Consider the following 21,937-nt stretch of genomic DNA (forward strand, 5'->3'; position numbering starts at 1 on the left):
AAATTACATTCCAGGTAGAAAAGGGACAATGTGAATAGAAAAAGAAAATGGTGAAGCCAAGGATGAATTTTTTTTTATTTTTTTTTTTTTAAAGAAGATAAGAGGAATAATCTAACGGCAGCACTGAGGGGCTTAATATCAATAAAAGTGTCAGTGAAGAGAAATACTCTGCAAGCGGAGCATTGATATGAAGTAAATGTCCCAATGGGACTGAAGTGTAAAGTAGCCAGTCGATCTGGACGGTCGGGAGACAGACGGAGACTTGATCTTACCTGCATAGATCTCGGGTCCGTACACAGCCCCGACCATAGGACTCAATTTCCACCCTGCTGATAGGCACACAGACGAAGCAGAGGGCACGTGATTAACAAGGGCAGTTTGGAAAGAGCAGAAAACGCGACATGCCTGCAGCGCTTCATCATACTGTTAAAGAAACGGGCGATTTAGAGCGCATCAAATATGTCACCACACGTTTGCACTGCTGTTCTTCCATTAACGCTTCGCGAAGTACTTGAAGACAAGTGTTGTCGATAACTATATGACAAGAATACACAAAAGGAGACATGTTTCAGTAAAATACGATTACAGTCTCATGAAAGACTCAATGCAGCACAGAAGCCTTGTTTAGGTCGAAAAACACCGTTTCGCTGGGGGATCTCTGTGCTGCCTTGCCGGCGGTTCAAATGTGCAGCACAGACACTCGCTGGGTGTATTTACACTCTGCCTACGTGTGCCTGTGCTGTTGGGATTATTAGGCGGGCTGGGGTTCATTGTTAGTGCATGTCATTGCGGCTGTTACCATAAGGCAGTGTGCTGAGAGCCTCTCCGTTAGGGTAGGGGCTGACCATTTTCTTGTTAGTCATCACCCTGGCGGTGGCGTTATTCACCTGGGGATGGAGGAGCAGACAGTCAAAGGCACAGACACAACAGCTCAACAGAGGAAAGTAAAGTAGCACACAAATGTAGATTACTAGCTCACAAGGCCAAGGATGATGTATATTATCTTATTTTTTTATTTTTTTTTACTGCTATGATAATGTATTGTGACTGTCTTCATCTTTTGAGGCTGACTATGTTATTTTCTGAGTTCATTTACTGTTAATGGGTCATTAAAAGGGAATACGTGTGTCATCTGGAGTTATGGCCCATTTAGTTGTGTCTAATTTACATTTTCCCCACTCATTCTGTACGACATAATTACTCCATCACATTACTTTGGTGTTATTATATGAAAACGGCACACTTGACGGAATCAGAGCTGGTTTCAAGCTAGCAAAATCTCCCTTTGCGGAATAATAAAACCTCACTGGCTACGAGTCACCAGTGCTACACTCTACCAGTGACGTAGCTGCTAACTCTGTCCGTGGTTATGTTGGTGTGCGTGTCCATGTTTGTGTGTAAGAGTGGATGCAGATTGTTAGGGGATTTTTTTTTTTTTAGTCTTCATGCAATAAAAAAGCAAGTTGCCCGGTAGAGATTCAGTGATTCACTGTGGAGCGATATCAGGGCTGCCATGGGGGGGATTATTGCTTACGTTGCTGATGTGCACATTTATATGTGTGTGTGTGTGTGTGTGTGCGTGAGAGAGATTGGGAAGGGCACAGCAAAGGAAACTGAGCTGTACTTTTTTTTTTTTTGGCATGAACAGGTGAAAGTATCGTGTTTTTGTTTTTTTTGGTGTGTGTGTGTGTGTGTGTGCGCTCGCTGACATTTCAGACTAATGCTCAGGCCTTTCAATCCAAGATGGCCGATAATCTCCTCTCTGAGCTTCAAAGGCTCCCACTCCGGTGCCTTGATCTAGCCTCATCTTCCTTTGATGGGCTTTGGGAGAAGGAGATTGTAGCTCTCTCTAATAACCCATACTGTCCGAGGGTGCTGTTCAAGTTGCACGTTTGACTGTGTGGCGAGCTGAAGATTAATGACCTTTTGGATGGACGAGCAGTGTGTGTGTGTGTGTGTGTGTGTGTGTGTGTGTGTGTGTGTGTGTGTGTGTGTGTGACTGAGTGTGATAAAGGAGGAGAGAGAGGCTGAGGAATGAGAGTGCTTGTGTGCGCACACACGCTGCACTCCCATTTAGAAGACCATTAAGGCCCAGACTGCCTCTCTCGGTGAGTCATGTTCTTTATCAGCAGAGCTTCATTCAAATGGAAATGAGGTTTACCTCATTTTTCCCTCATTGCAAATGACAAGGTCAGCTGCAAATGATTCAATTAGCCTAGCCTGGCTAGCTATCTGACACAACTGTCCGCGGGTGTCTGAGTGGAAACATTGTGAGATGTAAATCGAGTTAATGAATCAAATTAATGTCCATTTTTTTTCTAAAACTTCATCCAGATAGTTAAACTTGACCGATGATGACGAGTTCAGTCTGGTAATGGTGTCTCTGTGTGTGTCTGTTTGTGTCATGTGCAATTAATGAAACTGGGTAAACAGTTGGCAGGAACACATGCAAATCAACAGACACCAATATGGAAGGCATTTCTCAAAGTGTTAATGATTAATAAAACATTCATCCTTTCTCATCCCACGTTTGCCCTCCCAGTCCAACCTGGACAATAAAACCCAGACAAAATGACATCACATTTCCATATGAAACCAAACTTGTGGGGTTTACATACCTAAAAAGAAATATTTAAATAAAATACCAACAAAAAAAATAAAAAAAAATAGGGAGAGAAAGAGGGGGTGCAAAAACATTTGTTTGACAAAATTAATAATCATATAACACAGAAATTACACGCAGCCAAATATGGGCGCATCACATGACCAAGAGTGAGTAACAAATAAAAAAAAGAATTCCAGCCAATCAGCAAGCGTCGGATGCAGCATAGAGACCAATCAAAACGATCGCAGCACTCCCACATCAAACACGCACGAGACAAAGATGGGACGTTAAGAGGAAGGGATGCAGGTGAGAGGAGACAGAGCCAGTCCATGTACAAAACAACAGGAGAACATAAAGATGGAGTGAAGAGAAAAGAGAAAAAGGGGGAGAAGGTTTTACATGAGCAACAGAAAAAAAACAAAAAACTAACAATTACTGTTTAAAACAATACATATGTACCAAGGTGCATCATTCAAATAAAGCAATTAGATTTGGTGACCATTCGCCTGAAGATCTCATTATATGTGGTGGGTTGAGAAACAGAGCACCAAAGGATGGAGGGAAGAGAGAGACAGAAACGGAGACAGAGAGAGAGAGAAACAGAGAGAGAGAGACAGAGAGAGAGAGAGACAGAGAGAGAGAGAGAGAGAGACAGAGAGAGAGAGAAACAGAGAGAGAGAGAGAGAAACAGAGACAGAGAGAGAGAGAGAGACCTTACAAAAATTTTAATCCAAAATTTAGACTCAATCTCTAAACCAAAATAAAATGCAACATCAACTTGGAGAAAATAGTGTCACCATCATAGAAGGATAAAAATCTCTCTCTCTCTCTCTCTCTCCCTATATATATATATATACACACACATATATATGTACCTATATACACATATATATATATATATATATATACACATATATATATATATACACATACATATATATATACATACACACACATTTATCTTATGTATTATTTTTCTCTGAAACTATTGGACTGTCCTTGAAGTTGAAGCTTTGGCAATATTGTTCACTTAATATTCAAGCCAATAAAGTACACTGAATTGAATTGAGAAAAAAAGAGAAAGAGAGAGAGAGACAGAAAGAGAGAGCGAGATAGAGGGAGAGAAAGCAATCCTCATTCCCAAAAAAGGAGAGAAATAAAATAAACATGAGAGACTATGTCAGGCATTAAAACTGTGTCACAAACTAAGACCAGTACACTATGACTACAACTACAACTACTAATACACAGACAATCCACTACAAGAAAACCAAACCAAAGGAGAAAAACAAGATGGCAGCATAATAGAGACCCAAAACACAGCAAGGTAAACCCCATATCGGTTTAGAGATGCATATGGTGACACGACACGGGCTGATTTGGTGAGTGACCAGAAGCCAGTTGCACCAGCTGTTCATTCATTCAAACCGAGTCGAGTTTTAACATTAAGTGGAGGTACTTTAAAAAGGGTTGCACCACAGGAACTACTGCTTACGTGGAGATTTATGCCGGGATCAATGTTCGTCTTTCATGATGGTTTCTATATCAGATCAGGCAATCAAAGTCCTTTGTCTTTGATCCTTAATCCTTGTTGGGTGTTTTTTTTTCTATGAGAAAAGGTACAAGCTACAAGACCCGGACCAAGGTTCATGTGTAAGTTCCTGTGTCGTCGGGGGCGAGGTTAAGAAATTGTCAAACATGGGTGATGCAATCTGTCATCCTATTGGTCGACTTTAACGAACACGTCGTAGGATATGTCGAACTAGGCAGGTACATTTTTTTTTAATTTGTACTTTTTTAAATCGGACGTATTCGACTTTTCGTCGGGGTATCTTGCGGTGTCCCAGACGCTGCGTGACTGTTCTTCAATTCTGTCACACTAACAGCCTCGTTTGTTGTTCTCGGCTTTCATGTTCAGGAAATTTGTCAGTGACGACTAAATCGTGTCAAATTTTATTTAGTCTGAGCTCGGTGTAAATCTTACTGAATATCTACGCCCAGTCACTGGCAGGTGGTGCTGCTGTGCAGCTAAATGAACCAAGTGACTGATCAGCTGTTTAGAATGAAAATGAGATACATAGAATTTAAATTAAAAAAAATACCAACATGCTATTGCTATTAAATAAAACGTGATGCCAGGTACATTTGCAAACTTCCCGTTTACACAATTGATTGATGTTGACTGGACAACGCCAGGGATCGAGGACATCGATTTACAGATTTGTAAAGTGAAAACAAGTTTGAATGGTGCAACCCGATTCAGTAAATCACTCATTGGAAAATAGCTGGTGCAACCAGGAAGAACTTTTGTTCTAACTTAGTGATGGATCTATGAATTATCCAGATATGGAGCAGCATGGTTTCTAAATAAATCTTTAGCTTTATATAAATTAAATAAAAGATCCTGAATGTCAATAGTTCCGGTTTCTTTCTTAATGGTGAGGGCAAAACATCGTAGGTATGTACATTTGTAAAGTCTTTATCTTAGCAGTAAAGCCAGGCAGGGGTGTCGGGGCATCCTTTAAATGTCTACAATATGCGGTGCCAAGACGCAGGCTCGCCACATGTTCGACATTTACCCTCGGCGTACGTCAAACTCGTTCCCATAAATCCGTGATGTCTTGGCTCACATTTTTCAAATGCACATCGTGTCGAATTGGCAAATACTTGTCGAATGTGCACCACGCCAAAGGCAGGCAGGTCAGTGAAAGAAAAAAGAAAAAAAAGAAAGAAAAGAAAAACAACTTCAAAACCTGAGCAGCCTTATTCGACCTGCGGCTCTGCATTCACTCAAAGCAACCGTGGGCGGCAACAGGGAGCAAAGCTTCACATCATTTCTGCTGATTTTTATTAATCAACAAGATGAATACTTAATACATTCAGTCGAATGGGGAATTAATCAGATGGATTGTAGAGAGCCGTGTCATTGCATAGAGGAGGGTGATTACATTCGGTCATTCCCAGTGAGGTGTTAATGACGTGGTGGGGGACGGGCATGTGGCGGAGACATTACTGCTAAAAGATCCAGTCTGTTGAAAGATGCTGTGTCCATCTGTCTGTGTGCCTGTGATACTGTGTTGTGCAACTGTAAAATTACATCATACCAATAGCTTTCTGGGGCATCACGCTACACAGGCCTGTCACAGTCAAATCATTTGGGATATAGAAATGTAAAGGCTAACTTTGCAGTAGACTGTACACAATGCTGTATCAAATGCCCATTTCAAGGGTGGGTGGGAAGGGGATCAGTTCAGTGATAGATGTTTGTACACAACTTACCGTTGCCGCAGAAACAGCGAGTGGTTACCGTGGAGACTGACAACAACACACAGAAGTCGTCAGGGAAACAGAAAAAATATAATAAATAAAGGAACAAATAATCCTAGAAACAAAAGAAACCTAAATGACCCCCCCGCCCCACCTCCTTGCCCCATGTGAAATAAAAACCTGGTAGCAGCAGTGTTACAGCTCAGAGCAGAACATGAGAGAAAGTGGAAAGAGGAGGAAAAGGAGAGAGGATGCTAGCTGTTGATGCTCTGACCATCATTACAACAACAGAGGCAGAAAGGTATTTGGTGATTCGGGGGCCGCCTCGCCTGAACCCCAAAAACTAACCGTGAAAATAACACCTCAAAAGGAAAAAGTAGGCAGAGCAGATAGAAAGTCACACCGCCCTCCATCATAACAGCAGGAAAGCAAAGGTTGATTTATGGTCTGTCTGGAACTACTCCAGTCCAAAGGACAAGCGCAGGTATTTTGGTTAGCTGCTGCGAGAAATGACCCATTCTTGTGTGGTAATGTTAGGCCACAAAGAGACAACGTGTGTGTTTGGACACTGGTCTTTGCATAGAGTGGCTATAATTTCCGTTTTGTACCAGTAACCACAGAAGAACACACTGAGGGAAAGTCAAACAATACAAACTAGATCAATGGTAAAATGGAAATTAAAGAAAGGCAGGGTTGAGAGCAAAACAAAACAGGATGTTAAAAGTAGAAAAACAGCTATAGATTCATTTCAAAATGACACAAAGACAGACTAGACTGGCGAGAAGAGAAGAGAATGACGGGGATATGGAGGAGAGAGGATGGAGGCGACACACAAAGAGAGACCGAAGGGTTGAAAATGGGGCAAAGTGCCAAAAACGTTCGTTCCCCTTATTTTTTTTCAACCTTTTTCAATGTTTTCACTCACGTAACAAAGCAAAACACACACAGATACTCTCATATTTCATTCATCGAGCTTTTCTGGGGCGAATCATGCAGTCAAATCCAAAGCTGTGGGGGGAGCAAGAGGAGGAGGAGGAAGAGAGGTCATCTATGAAAACGGGACAAAAGGAGCAGGTAAGGCTTCAACTCAGGCCATCGCCAAATCGAATAACTCACAATCAATCTAATCAAACTTTCACTGATGGAATAAAATCCTCCAAAATGTTCATTCTGTTTACGGAAATGACTGATTGAAGGCCCAGGCCAAAGTGAGCTGAAGTCCAACTGTGTCCCATTAAGTGTGTGTGTGTGTGTGTGTGTGTGTGTGTGTGTGTGTGTGTGTGTGTGTGTGTGTGTGTGTGTGTGTGTGTGTGTGTGTGTGTGTGTGTGTGTGTGTGTGTGTGTGTGTGTGTGTGTGTGGCGGCAGCTTTGGCTGGTGAGAAATATGCGTGGTCGAGCATGCAGCACCACAGGCACAACTTCTTCTCATCCTCTTCACCACACACATTCATGCAGTGATGATGACACTCTTTACCCACTTACCCCCCCCCACACTTTGCATGCAGCGCTGCCCTGCTTGTGATGCACACGCGCACACACACGCACACGCGCACACATATATCAGTCTGTGCTATTGTGTTGACATATCTGACTAAAACTCTGCGCTACGGAGGAGCCATCACTTCCCGTAACACTCCAGCAACACAGATCGACCACAAAACACACAATCTCAGAGCAGGAGTTAGTGAATGGGAGTCTGAGGGGTCCGACATGGTCTCTGTCCGAGCACCGTCTCTCCTGTGGACTTCCCGGAGGAACGGTTAAAACTATTATTATCACAGCTGTAATAGCCTGTAATACCTCCTGACCTTCATATTGATAAATAGGCTAGAAAATCTTAAAACTTGAGTTCCCTGGACAAAAGAATATTGTTCTGGGTGACCACCAGCTGATTAAAGCTGCGGTTCACTCAGACCAGGATCCAATCGTCAGCAAGAAGCTCAGAAAGCACAACCGTGGACTGTACTATTTCCGATTGCAGGAGAAACACACACACTGGATATGTATGTCTTAATGATTCTGTGATTGCAACCGAGACCACGCAGGGACCCGAATGCACTTTTGTGTACAGCCAGCCATTGCAGCATAAGAGTGAAATATGCGTATATACACAGAAAGCACGACGTTCATCTACCATAAACTTCGTAGGGTGTCCGATGACATGTGTCAATGGCAGCCAAAATGTGCCCATGGCAGACAGATATTATGAGTGAGGACTGCTTCATGTTAGAGCATACACACCGTCACAGAGACAGCCATGAGTGGGAGGAGATGCACGGATGTGTGTGTGTGTGTGTGTGTGTGTGTGTTTGTGAGTGCAAACGAAGATACACAAGGTCACGCCTATATATAGGCCTATAGGGCTCTATAGTCTATATATAGAAAGAATGGGGATGAGATGGGATTCACAGAGGCAGGTAGAGACAAAGTGAACTGTAGTTTGGCCACTTACATGGATACATTGGAAGCGTACAGGAAACTGACTTCTTCAAAGCGCAGAGTTTTATTCCAGACAAAGAGAAGTACAGTATATAACTTTAAGTACAATAATTCTCTTTCTATTCTCCATCATGTAGGCTACATACATGCACACTATGGGCAGCCAGTAACCTACTAACCACCTTCCATTGGCATGCACCAAGAATACAAAACAATGTCAGCACTCGAGTAGCGTACAGCATTCCTTTATAAATCACTCTGCTAACAATTCAGCCTTTTTTCAGTGAGTGAAACAAGACTATGAGGCACTCAGGTGCAACTGATTTCATGCTGACTGAACACGTAAAGTAAATAAAAAGCCCCATCAGCAAAACTAATTCAACAAAACAGCCAGACAGAACAAAACATGCAATAAAAAAAAAAAAACATCCAGTTGTCTGCCGTACTGCCTCAGTTAGGCCACCAATTTCCATATAGAAATATCAACCATGCACACCCAGGCTACATCAACTGAACCCATGCCAGTACACTGCAGAGTAACACACAGTTAACAGTCAAATATTTATGTAATAACAATGGTCAGCCTACATTTCAGAGTTTTTGAATTATAAAACAAAAGTGTGATTTCTCTGGTTGTCGTTTGCCATCTTCATTTCTGAAAACATAGTTCAACAAACTCTGAAATCATATGACCAATTAAAGCAAGAGCCACTGCAAGTACATCTGCAAGAAAGGAGAACTGCCAGAGAGCATTGCCTCGAACAGAACTGTCCGGCCCTTTCTCCTTGGTTGGAAGAATGTATAAACACAAATCCACGGTTTCATCCCGCGCCAGCCTTTTGTCTCTTGAAGCCCATGCACCATAAACAGACAGAAAGAGACACACTCTACGGATTCCTGCTGCTGGCCCACCATGCAGCCGGTACGTGATTCGCTACAGACCATCACCGCTACTGGAGTACAACAGAACACATGCAAAGTGACACCGAAAAACAAAGACAAAGTTGTCGCTGCTTGATAAAAAAAAAAGAAAAAAAAAAGTGACTTGATTTCATGCACAAACTTGGGAGGAAACACAGAATCGGAGGTTAAAGCAATGCCAAGGGCAACACAGGTTGTTGACTCGATACAGAGGCAAGACTGATGCAGGAGGGGAGAGGAGGAGGGGAGGGGCGGGAAGAGGGGTGGGGGACTGGCTCCATCCGTATCCATTCAGCTTGCTGATTGACTGAAGGTGGAGGTGGCAGAGGGAGTATGTTGTACCAGTGGATGCAGGTGGCTGTCTTTCATTCTCAACCACACTGCAGCAGAAACTGAGAGTACAGAACTAAAAAAGGTCCGGCCTCATCCATCATGCAGGAACTGACTCGCACACACCCACACACGCCACGAGGAAATCACCACAGTAAGCCCATGCAGAAATCCTGGCTTACAGCGGTTTAAGTCAATTGATCTAATATGGATAACTGGCTGATTGAAACCCCAATTAAAAATAAAGCGGAAAAACTGCTTTCAAAAACTTGACACATGCTTCAGTTCAACGTAAAAATAACGACATGTGATTACAGGAAAACAAACAACCTTTAAAGCACGTAGACTTCACAAACATGAAAACTCAAGTGGACAGGTTGTTGGAAAGAATCCACACTTCCATAAAGTGAACATGCGTCAGTGTTGCTGTGATTCCCAGCATGCTGCTGTTGCATCAGGAGCCATAAGCTGTCACAACCACTTAGCCGCAGCACTGGGAGAGGGGAACACAGAAGGATTTCTACACCAGGGCAAAAATAATAATCATAATAATAATAATGAGAGCATCTGACAGCAATCTGCCATGCATCATCCTTCCACTGCGTTCCTCTCGTGCCCCGCGGTGCCAGCTACACAACCATCATTACAATTGTTGCGTGAGAAGTTGTAACACTAGTGTGGCTACAAGTTGTGCATCAGTGGAAAAAAAAAAAGAAAAAAAAAAAAAGGTAAAAGGTTAATGTAAAGAAACAAAAAAGGAAAAACGAAAGCCACAGAGGGAAAAAGTACCCAGCATGCCTTATGCCATGTTCTTGCAACCCCAATCATTCCCACCACAAAAACAAAACAAAAAACACAGAAAAAATTAAAGGAGGAAATAGTTGGATTTAAAAAATAAAAACACAAGAAATATATTGCAGACCAGGGACCAGGGAGTGGGATACCAATGGGCTGCATCAGAGCACATCACTAAAGGGAGGATGGGAGCTAGCTGGCAGTCAGTGATCAAGCAGAGTTACGATGGGGAGTACAGAGAGAAGACAGAAGAGAAGAAGGTAGAGACGGAGAGAGACGGAGAGAAAAATTACCTCAATCTTCCGACCCTCCACCAGAGTGCCGTGGAGCTTTTCCCTGGCTTTCTCTGCATCTGCGCTGGTTTCAAATGTCACAAAGCCAAAACCCTGTTGTACACAGCAGAGGTTAAAGAGGTTGATGGGGAGTGAGGGGCACATCGTAAGGGACTGAATTTCGCGAAAGCTGAGACGTTGGGGCGCATTTTGATATCGCTCGATAGATAACTGTAGTCTCGGAACGATCACATCACAAAGAGTTACAGTTACAGAGGAAAAACGTGCAATTATTATCATCAATGAGTCAGTCAGTCAATGTTGTGTTGTTTTCAGAGAATTAAATGGCTTCGGTTCACTTACCTTTGAACCCCTCTCATTGAAAATAATCTCTACATCCAGAATCTTCCCAAATTGCTGCAAATAAATTTGAGGAAAGAAATGAGAAAACGTGTGAGTAAATAAAGAGTAATTCTACGTCTTTGCGTTATCTCAGGATCCTTTGCTTGGTTATGATCTCTGTGTTTTAGAAGGGCTTTACTGCGAAGTCTGAAACAGTGTGAGTTACCGCTACTCTGCACTAGGGGTCACTGTTGCACAAAAGACAACTTCCCCCCCCCATTTTAATGTGTTCTTCCACTTTTGCCTTGTACTCTGCTCCGTCCCATTTTTCCTCCCGCTTTGTCACTCGTTCTAACACACTGACACACATAACCATTTGCCCACTAAAGCGACAAGAAGAACACCCAGGAGTGTCTCTTCTATGGGCTGGTGTGACTCTTTTGTCTGTCTGTGCACCCCACGCCAAGCGAGGCGACCCTTCTGTGGAGGACCCGGGGTGTATAGACCGATTCATTTATCCTGTTAAAAATGAGGCCCCCGCAACATTCCAGGGTTCTTACCCCAAACATCTGCCTGAGGTCCGGGTCCCGGAAGCGGAAGGGGATGTTTGAGACGTGGAGGCGTTTGGGGGTCCCTTTGGCCTCCGCGGAGTCTCCGGCGGAGCCTCCTGCTCCCGTCCCTCCTGATCCACACTGTACGACCGCCTCGCCCTGAGAGGTCTCCTCTGCCTTTCCCTAAAAAGGTGACAGATGTTTAATAAACATAATCCATCTATTAGACTTCACCCCATTGGAAACCAAAATGCAGAAAGCCATTTGTGTGCAGCCTTGGGAGCATCATGTATAAGAAATAAACGAAACACTATGTCTGCCACATTTTAAATCATTCAACATGATTATTAATAGCAACACTAGCACCGGGCCTACGCTGGAGTTGGAGCACGAGCAGCAGCACCAGTCTCATGTCTCTGTCTAAGCAGGAGGCGTTCAGGTATAGTATTGTAGGTACCCACATTTTTTGCAGCACACATTCCAACACACAATCCCCGTAGACGCATTTAAGTGAGCACAGTGGGAATAACATGTGAGCCATAACATGACAAGTGTAGACAGCTGGGACGAATCAAATAGAAGCATATGTTTCTTCAGACAAGCATGAGACGGATGACTGAACAAACAGGGTTTAACTGTTCTTCTGCTAATATGCTCATGCAGCCCATGTCTACATGTTGATGTTTAGTAGGTGCGAAATGGACCATTTTTACTGCACTAGTTTTGGCTGCTAATTACCACTAAACACAAAGTCCAGGTGAGGCTCATGGAAATGTTGTTACATTTACAGGTCTTTGGTTATGAAACTGAAATACTGGGAAACATTTTAACCTGATGATGGCGCTGAATGGAAAGTGAAGGCTTCAAGCAGGGTTATTGCAGGTTGTCTTGAGGGAATGTCTGGACCAAATTATAAAGCAATCCATGCAAGTAGTCCAGTACTTCACTAAAGAACAAAAAAGTCGAACTGCTGTCGATGCTATCAGATATAGAAAATAAATATAATGCAGAAGGGGGCGTGTTTTCACACATATGAGGAACTAGATGATGATTTCTCGATCATATCGCTGAACTTAACTAAACTACCAGTAAAGGCTTTAATGAACACACAGTTCTTACATTGTTGTTGCCGTTGTTGGTGGCGGCGGCTCCATTCGCACCAGCCCCTACTTCTGCTGTACCCTGGCCCCCAGCAACAAACATGGCCCCGGGGCCGAACTCTGTTCCTGGCAGCCCGTTTTGAGGAGGCGGTGGAGGCGGGAAGGCTGCAAAGGGCGGGGCCACCAAACCCTCCTGTCCTCCTGTCGAGTCCTGAGAGCCCTGTGGGAGTCGGGGGGGGGGGATGGAAACAGCTTAACATATATTCTCTGCGAGCCTGATGGAGCTAGCATGGGGGGGAGGAGCAGGGTTAAAATCCTGCCTCTCAAATTTCACTCTTTCTCTCAGTCGCTCCCTTATTCCCTGCCTGCTACCCCCCCCCCCCCCCCACACACACACACACACACACACTACCTCCATATCTCTGACAGGCATGTGTTTCCAGTCAGCCAACCATGAAATATTTACAGCAAACACATATATTATTAAGGGTCCCAAAATTTGATACACAGTGTGAGATGCATAGATGATTCTGGGATGGATGGACATGTGGAGAGATAAATACCGAGTGGGAGACGTTAACCGTGACATGTTTACAGCCACCGCTGCATTGTGTGGGTTACATGTTTCTGTACTTTCTGGATTGCTTTCACAGGCCATCCATATTTTAGATTAAATGTGTATGAGCTGCGGCTTCTCTGCCTCGGGTCCTTTTATTTTTTTATGTCTGCACTGTTACATCTGTATCAGCAGCAGAATAATCTCCAACACATACACCTTAGCTTATCTTGTGCGTGCGTGCGTGTGTGTGTGTGTGTGTGTGTGTGTGTGTGTGTGTGTGTGTGTGTGTGTGTGTGTGTGTGTGTGTGTGTGTGTGTGAAGCCTGCTTCAATCATTTCACACAGTCAAGGGCATCTTGGACTAAGTTTGAAAAATAAAAAAATGTCTTCATGTCAAAGAAAGGCAAAAGTAGATGATGGAGAGGGAGAAACGGCAAATAAAGGCGAGCTGGTTTGGGGTCGAGGCTGCGTCGTCCTCACCACGTTGGACAGGACGACCCACAGCCTCCAACACCATTAACCACTGGTCTGGTCTCTGCCACGGGCTGCATCTGAAGCTGGAGACACTCTGTCTCCAGACAGCCTTTTTAATTAGACAGTAACCAAAATGCCGCAAAGCAAATGAGCTCTCTCTCCCTGTCTCTCCCCGTCTCCTAATCCTATAGCCTGGCAGTTCGCTGTTCTTCTGCAGTCACGGCCACACTGGCTGTAAACAGTCAGCTGAGGATGAGCGGCCCATCTGCAACACAGATAGCTTCTGGGTTCTGAGCCCAGCAGATGTGGAGGCATCGGAGGAGGCTGCGTAATCCCAAAAACTGGGTGGAAAACAAATCGGGGAAATTCTTCCGCTGCCACTCTGTCGCTGCGGTGAAGCTAAATGTATGTTTGGAAAGAATGTGTGAAAGCTGATTGTGTTTTGCATCCAGTACAGTCTGGATAAAAAAGGAGGACCATCAAAAACCCGTTCAAAAAGAGATAACACCCGATTCAATTCATTAGTTAGGCTTGAACCCACCCTGGCTATGTTATATCAAAGCCTAAGTGTACTTGCTGAGGCATGCGAGCTCGTAAACATGCAGTAGCCTGCATTCAACCACTAACGGGTGTGTCCAATAGCCAGCCTGGGGTTGAGTCACACACACTCACAAGTGGGAGGAGGGAAAGAAGAGAGAGTAAGAAGGAAGAAAAGAGTGACAACCGGACGACAGGGTCACAGCTTATGATTAAAGAGGTGTTTGACCTGATCAAGTTTTAACAGGAGCGCACATTTATGTTTGAAGTCATACTGAATGAGTAAGTGAAGGAGAGTTCCTCAGTGCACCAACACAGCTCAGATATTTTACTGATACATGTAGTCACAATCATGATGCCACTGGTACAGAATTTATTGGCATTAAACATTTGAATATATAAATACAAATTGGATTTCTGTTTGCATTTTAGGCTTTGTAAACAAAAATTGCACAGGGAAGATATGACATAAATACCAACTTAAATATACGGAGAAATTACTGCCAAGGACAGCTACCAATGATCAAAATATGTTATAAGTCGCTTTGGTATGTTGTAAGTCGCTTTGGATAAAAGCATCAGCTAAATTAAATGTAATGTAATGCAAAAAAAATATACATTGTACTACGGCGGTGCTAATTTTCAATCATGTGCCATTAAATTACAGCAGAAGAAGGGGGTGCATCCATGCGGTAACCAAGTGACATCACTCATTGATTTGTGAATGGCCATTATAAGGCCTCGACTTTGACTTTACGGCGGTCGCCATCTCGCTAGTTCAGAGCAGTTTGGTGCCAAAAGTGACCATATTTGGACGAGCTGGAGAGGAGCGAGTGGTGGAAACCTGCCGATACTACATCCCGCGCACCAACAGTGGAGACCTGGCAGCACCACAGGTCTGTCAATCACCCAAAAATATATACCTTTAGCTAACTACACCATAAGAACCTTGTGGGAAAAAAAATGTAATGACTCTGTATTTTCTGAGAGAAGTTAAATGGAAGTCTATAGAGCCAGAGCCTTTTTGGGGCCAACCTCTAGTGGCACTCCGTGGTATTGCAGCTTTAGGCACTTCTGCATCGGCCTCATTTTGTTTTAGAACCAGAAGCTACGTACTTTTATATACAGTCTGCCGGGGCAACAAGATGATGTCATTAAAGGAGCACTAATCAAAGCTTAAATGGGAAAACGTGATGTGGAAATAGTAATAAAAACATGATATTTCTGTTTGTATAATTCAGCTGTTTTAACACAAATGAATGATTGCGGTCAGCTCATATAATCTCAATCAAGCCACTGTTATAATTGTGACAGGTTTAGCTATATCATAAAGTTACTACTTGCTTTATTTTATTTTATTTTATCTTTGCATGGTTTCTGGCTGAATAAAAAACCGCCGAGCCTGAACAAACTGGACTAGATGCCATTACACAATTCTCTCACATGATTAGTCATGTGAGAAAAACATCTTGTTGTCATGTTTTGGCTCCTGCTGCAAAAATACAGACACTGCTTGTAACCATGTGTGTCTCTTTACAGTTTGTTTAGCATCATTTAGGGAGGGTGATGATTTAGCTAAAAGATAAATTATTGGATAAATTCATGGATGATTTAACAGGGAGAAGGACGAAAGCTGTCAGTGGATTAAGATCAGAGTGGATACCAGCACACACTGAAGTCGGCGGAAGCATTCCTGACCTGCTGACTGAGGAGCAGCACTGCCCTACATGGCAGCACCATATAGTCAAGAGAGGTGGAGAAAGGAAAAAAGAAATAATGGAAAAATAAACCGGGGCACTTAACGGGAGGGGGAAGGGGATTATAGGAAATAATGAGACAGTCTATTGGACTATTGGAGTTATGTCTGGTCTCAAGAAAAACTTTCCAGACAGAATTTTTACATTGTTAGATAAGATTTAAAGAGGCCAGGCTTCGTATTAAAATGACATGAAAAGCAATCTGAGCTAAACTGAAAACGGAGAAGGTCAAGTATCAACTGAAATGCTTTTTTTTTTTTTTTTAAACCTAAACTCATTTTACAATTTTAAAAAGTAGTTAGACCTCTTCATCTGTGACTTTTCATTCTCACCTGCATGCACACACAAACACAGCAGTGGAGTTACCGTATGTTTTTCCATACACAGAGAGGAGGAGGGGGAGGAGAGGCCTTTTCACGGCAAACCTTTCAAGCGCACGTCTGTCTGCTGCATTAAGCTTCAGCTTCGACCACCCAAAGCAAAGGACACGCCAGCCAAAGAAACAGAATAAACTGAGTGTGACTCTGCTGAAACTCGTTAATCACGCAAAATTCATGACGATTTGTTCATTGAAACTATCTCCTGTCTGCAAAAGCTGTCTGGCTGACGGCAGAAACACTCAGCTTACAGATCCTTCTGCTTCTGCACTCCATCTCTTTTTCTTTTTTTCCCCCAGTGGTTCCAGCCAGTATGCCTTTGTTTATCTGCCCCCCCTTCATTCTTGCCTGCCACGCTTGATGGAAGCCAGAGGGGCAATTTTTCTTTTTTTTGTTTTAAAACCACCAGCACTCGCCGCTCAAGTCACTCAAGGCTTCGGCTGCACTGTAATGTCCATCAATGCCCATCTCCTTATACGGGTGCCTCCGTGGAGAAGCTCCTGTCTCCGCTTCCTGACTGTGGGCCAATCAGATTACACACAGGCTGTCATTTAGTGGTAGTTCAGTGGTTCAGTGGCTCCCAACCAGAGGACACATGGCTATTTGGCACACACAAAAAAAAAAAAGACCGAACAGATGTTTTAGATGAAGCTTTTCGTTCAGAGTTGAGCTGTAATCAAAGAGGAAGATCCTCGTGGCTCAAACATTACCACTGATTCCCATTAAGACCCGTTCAAACTGCGAGCTAATCCGATGCTGTCGGTCAGTGTCAGCAGCTCTGTGGCTCTGCAGAGATCTGTGACACACAGCTTGTGGCTTTTTGACAGTTCTGATCATCATCACAGTCACTATCATTATCATAATCACACAGACAGTGTTTTCTCGAACACTCTTCACTCACCTTGGGCAATGTGGGCAAAAAAAAAAAAAAAAAAAAAAGAACTGTCAACAATTCAGACTTTTTAAAACATTTTCTTAAACTACAACAGGACAAAATAAGAATAAACCGAATCGTTACAAAAACAAGGTGCATTCTGTAGCACCTTGACGTGCACATACAATAACGAATGAACAGCGGCACTTGAAGGACTGCCAGGATCTTTCTGTCAATAGAGCAACCGAGCACAGAGAAGAGGGCATAGCTGTGCGTATGGAACTTGGTTTGTTGTTGGAGCTGCAATGATTGGTCAATTAAATGGTTAGTTGATGGATAGAAAATGAATTAATTGACCAAATAACTGCCTTTCACTAAATTTTTAAGCATAAATTTGCTGCATCCATCTTTTGAAATTACAGGATTTGATGGTTATAAATAATACTACTAATAAATAATACTGAACTCAATGTTTTGGGGTTTTGGATAATTGGTCAGACAAAACAAGACATGTAAAGAATTTACTGTGGACTGTGTGGAATTTAAAACATTTTCCACCATTTTGTGAAGAAAAGAAAAGAATTCATCAGGGGACTAATCTGCATTTAAACTAATAATTAAAATAATACTTGTAGCACTGCTTTTTAATAGCTGATGAAAAGTGAAGTAGGCTAAAAATATTAAAATTACTCATCATTTCCTATTTATGTATTTTATTATTTCTCAACTAAAAAATACTTAAAAAAATTATGTTCAAAAACAAACAGCCAACAGCAAGAAACTGCCCTGAAATAAAAAAAAAAAAAAAAAAAAAAAAAATACTGTCATTAGAGGTTTTATTCAGGTTAGAGTAATTTATGGACTGGAAGTGCACAGTTAGCAGCTAAAACACGACATGTCGACAAAGTCATACTATAGCATGTCGTCTGAAATATGATCAAAAAGTCATACTATAACATGTCGTCTGAAATATGATCAAAAAGTCATACTATAGCTGATGATGAAAAAGACAAACACAGACTTCTGTTTAATTCTTGGTCCGACCTCCTCCCGAGATGTGATGTCATTTTTCAGGGGGTTGATCATTTTCCGAATCAAAATTACTCGTGGTTTGTTTTTTGATTTTCGTGTCATTACAGCTGTTACCTCATCACCGACTAACATTTACACATTTAGGAAATTCCTCTGACCTTTAATCCAAACTGAGAAATGCAACAGCAGAATCCTATTTTCACCTTAAATCACCAGGACTTCACCAACATTAAAAGGACCGCTGAAGAGGATTTGAACGTTTTAAATGTTCTTTCTGCTGCGCTGCTTCCGACAGCTTTGCAAAATCTTACTTTGCTAATGAGTAGTGGGAGCAAAATGGGTCATTTGTTCACAGCTGTCATACCGCTTGCAGAAGATGTTAAAATGTAAAAAAAAAAAAAAAAAAAAAAACAACAACAACAAAAAAACAGCAGCGCTGACTTAGTTTGCAGTGTGTGCAGAGGTACAGTGTTACCCTGCTGTTTATCATGCAGGAGCAGGTAACCTAGGTGATACAGTACTGCATACATTTAGGGCTCTGCTGCACCACGTCTGCGCCTCGCATTGCCTGCAATGTGCCTATCTGAGTTTATGTACGTGCGCTTCGCTGTGAGGTAACATGCGGAGTGCTTTCACACCTCGACCCACTGCATACAGCCTCGGGCAACGGCAGTCAGAGCGGCTTCAGTGTCGGACAATATCACTGTGGCTTCATGGGCAGTGGGAGAACAGTTAACCCGGAGGTGGAGGAGCTTCACACAGTGCATTAGGCCACCAGCGCTGAGGACCGTGGGATTATGTTTGTGTTTTTGGGAGATGGGAAGTCGTTATGATCAGTCACCTTCTAATGTGAGAGTTACAAAACAAAGAAATACCCGTAATCCCAAAGCTAAGCTAAGCACGCAGTTACCTGGTGAAAAGGTTTGTTTTATTTTACCTTGATGCTCCCAGGCAAACACACGGCTACCTATCAGCGTGCGAGAAGTGTTCTGTCCTTGTCTCATATGTGCGCAGCAAAAACAAACAAACATGCGTAGAGAACCCTGAGGGATACAGACTGTGTGTGGATCCCTTACCAATTCCTTGTTGTTGTACTGTGCTAACAATCAAACAGAGGCCTCTCAGAATTAGCACATCAGTGTGCCTGTAATGTCCCTTAACGGTCCATCGCCACGGATCTGCCCTGTCCCATGATCCTCTCCAGTGTGGGGCATTATTTAACTTTACTACAGGTGCTGTCAATTAAATGCCCAACTAAGCTGATTTGCCACTCTGACTAATATCAAGTACAACTGGGCAAAATGACCAAAAACAATCTAAAAATCAAATGTTCAGACTTAATTTTTTTTAATTTTTTTTATCTATTTGTCTTGGAAAATGCAGCTACAGACCAAATCATGACTAAAGCATGTTTACGGGCCTACATGACTAAAACAGTTGGGTGAGTTGCAACTAAAGCATGCAGCTATAAACTGTCAGTACCAAACACAGTCGGTTCAGACCAGGAATTAACAGCTAAATGATGTGATCACAAGTGGACAGCTCTCAGCGCGTCAGTTCACACCTGTCATTATCAAGCATCTCTGCATCCATCTTGAGTGACCACTAGTGATCGATCTCACTTCCCCACTCTATATACAAATGTCATGAGCACATGAACACGTACAGAAAGAGTCCAAAGGGCTCCTTCAGTGTGACCCGGGACACATTTGCATGAACGCTTCTGAAAGAAGGAGGCCAAATGTGTCCCAGGTCAGGTCTCAGCGCATCTTGCGTGTTCACACCTGCACTTTTAACTGTCCACTTGTGATGGGATCACCCAGGACACGTTACCACCAGCAGACAGCATCAGTCATGAATCCGTTTCAGCACAGACAGAGCAGAAAACTTCAGCCTGATATCTGCCGACAGCTGGCAGGCGAGTGTTAGCCGCCCTGCTGGAGAGAGAGGGAGGAGACAAACTGAACAAAGTTGCATCCAGGCACTGATCAGTCGACTCTCATGGCTTCACCTCTCGTCATCAGATAAGGTGCTTCACTAACAATCGGAAACCGAGCAAGTGGATCAGTGTGCAGAGTCTTTTTTTTCAGCTTCTTCCATCAGATGCACGAGAAGGAAGTCTGAGCATCCAGATCAGGGCAGCCCTTAAGGGTCGTTATACGAGATATGCCTAAATGCTTCTTTTTTTTTTTTTTTAAGTTAAAGGGACTCAGATGACAGCTAGCTACATTCATTTTCTTAAGGGTGTGTCACAAATTTACAAAAACAAAAAACTATTTTTAATGGAATTTATTTGATACCGAGCTCTAACTCTAACTCATCACTGGACGTTTTGCACTATACCGAACTGCATCAGCACCATTTGCACTACGTGCAATTGCACCATTGTTTCAGTGTATATATGTATATATTTGTTTCTCAGCTGTATATATGTTTATTTATGTTTTATATATCTATTTTTTTGATGCTGAGAGAGAGAAGGTACAACCAGAGTCAAATTCCTTGTATGTGTAAACATACCTGGCCAATAAAGCTGATTCTCATTCTAAATTAAAGGTGGTAAACTCAACATTGTCTGACGTGCAGTTAGCTTTGGCACATTTGAAATATCTAGCCATCTGTAGTGTAGCGGTGTGCCATATCCTATCACGCACAATATTATCAAAATCATTTTTAATATGATAAAAAAAACTGTGATAATTGTAATATTTTTGACTTACTGTTACGCAACACAACTGTATGCCATAACATTGCGTGTAACTTATGCACAGCAACACCAAGCATGGCTGTAAGTGGCTATATTTTATACAGAATCTGAATGTCATTCTGACACTGTTGTTGTTTACAAATTAAAGAACCGAACGATCATTTTTATTTCGTTTTTTTCTCAATATTTTAAGGTAAACTAACATTTAGGCTGACTTAACACTATAACACTTATTTTGTTGCCATTGCATGCTCTTGAGATGTGAAATGTGAAAGTATTTTAGGGCCGTATCGCCTAACCTCACAGAGTCAGCAGAGGAGACTGTAAACTAAAATAAACGCTCTGAGGAGAGACTTACAGTTTCCCTTGTCCATCATAAGTTATAGAGATGTGTCGCCCAAAATAGAGAGCCGTGCCATAAATTTTAAAGTGGACGGTTTGACCGGTGGTGTGTCACCTTCAAAGTGCATTCCCACATGGAGCTAGCCCTCCACCCCTGCCCTCACACCCTTCTAGTTACTACTGCCATCCTCCATTTGGTGTCATTCTCTTTGAAGACGAATAATGTGTTTAGCTTACAGCTGTGTGAGCTTGCGGGGGGGGGGGGGGAGACATAGAGGAAAGGAGGAGGAAAAGCACACAAAGGGCAGAGAAAAAGACGGCTCGTGTGGGAAACGGACACATTTTATTATGATATTTAAGAGGTCTGAAGGGACGAGAACCCCGACAGGCCTTTTTGAATATCACATAGATCCTTATATCGTGGCATGTGGCGAGGTATAGGCCTGTATTTATGGTCAGCATGAGTGACCAGAAATTCTTGGCCCTGACACTTTGCGACTTTGGTGTAAAGGAGTGAACAGCCATTTGTGCAATAACTACAGGGTTGCAATATAACTATTATAAGCTTAATATAATTTTACAGAAGAAAAGAGACCCGGAGCTTCTCAACTGTAATCGTTTCTTCTCAATTTAAGAGCTGCTGGTATTGTCGCTTTC

The 21,937-nt window shown here is 42.7% G+C and overlaps 1 protein-coding gene across 4 annotated transcripts in view; it reads right to left on the reverse strand.

Annotated features, from left to right (window-relative positions):
- Nucleotides 1-21,937, reverse strand: part of LOC138622451 (RNA binding protein fox-1 homolog 2-like) — a 50,491-nt gene that overhangs the window by 9,926 nt on the left and 18,628 nt on the right. For 3 of the 4 annotated variants that reach the window (XM_069701266.1, XM_069701263.1, XM_069701267.1), the window contains 6 exons: nt 12,642-12,842; nt 11,532-11,705; nt 10,993-11,046; nt 10,651-10,743; nt 800-887; nt 273-329 (listed from right to left, as the gene is read on the reverse strand). In XM_069701266.1, the coding sequence (XP_069557367.1) occupies nt 273-329; nt 800-887; nt 10,651-10,743; nt 10,993-11,046; nt 11,532-11,705; nt 12,642-12,842 (667 nt within the window). The remainder of the gene's footprint in view (nt 1-272; nt 330-799; nt 888-10,650; nt 10,744-10,992; nt 11,047-11,531; nt 11,706-12,641; nt 12,843-21,937) is intronic. The other variant, XM_069701264.1, reaches the window with a different exon arrangement.

Source organism: Brachyistius frenatus, unplaced genomic scaffold, assembly GCF_029030835.1.
Source record: "Brachyistius frenatus isolate BFR_SWC_R1_liver_20210118 unplaced genomic scaffold, ASM2903083v1 Contig_36, whole genome shotgun sequence".
Classification (NCBI taxonomy): domain Eukaryota; kingdom Metazoa; phylum Chordata; class Actinopteri; family Embiotocidae; genus Brachyistius; species Brachyistius frenatus.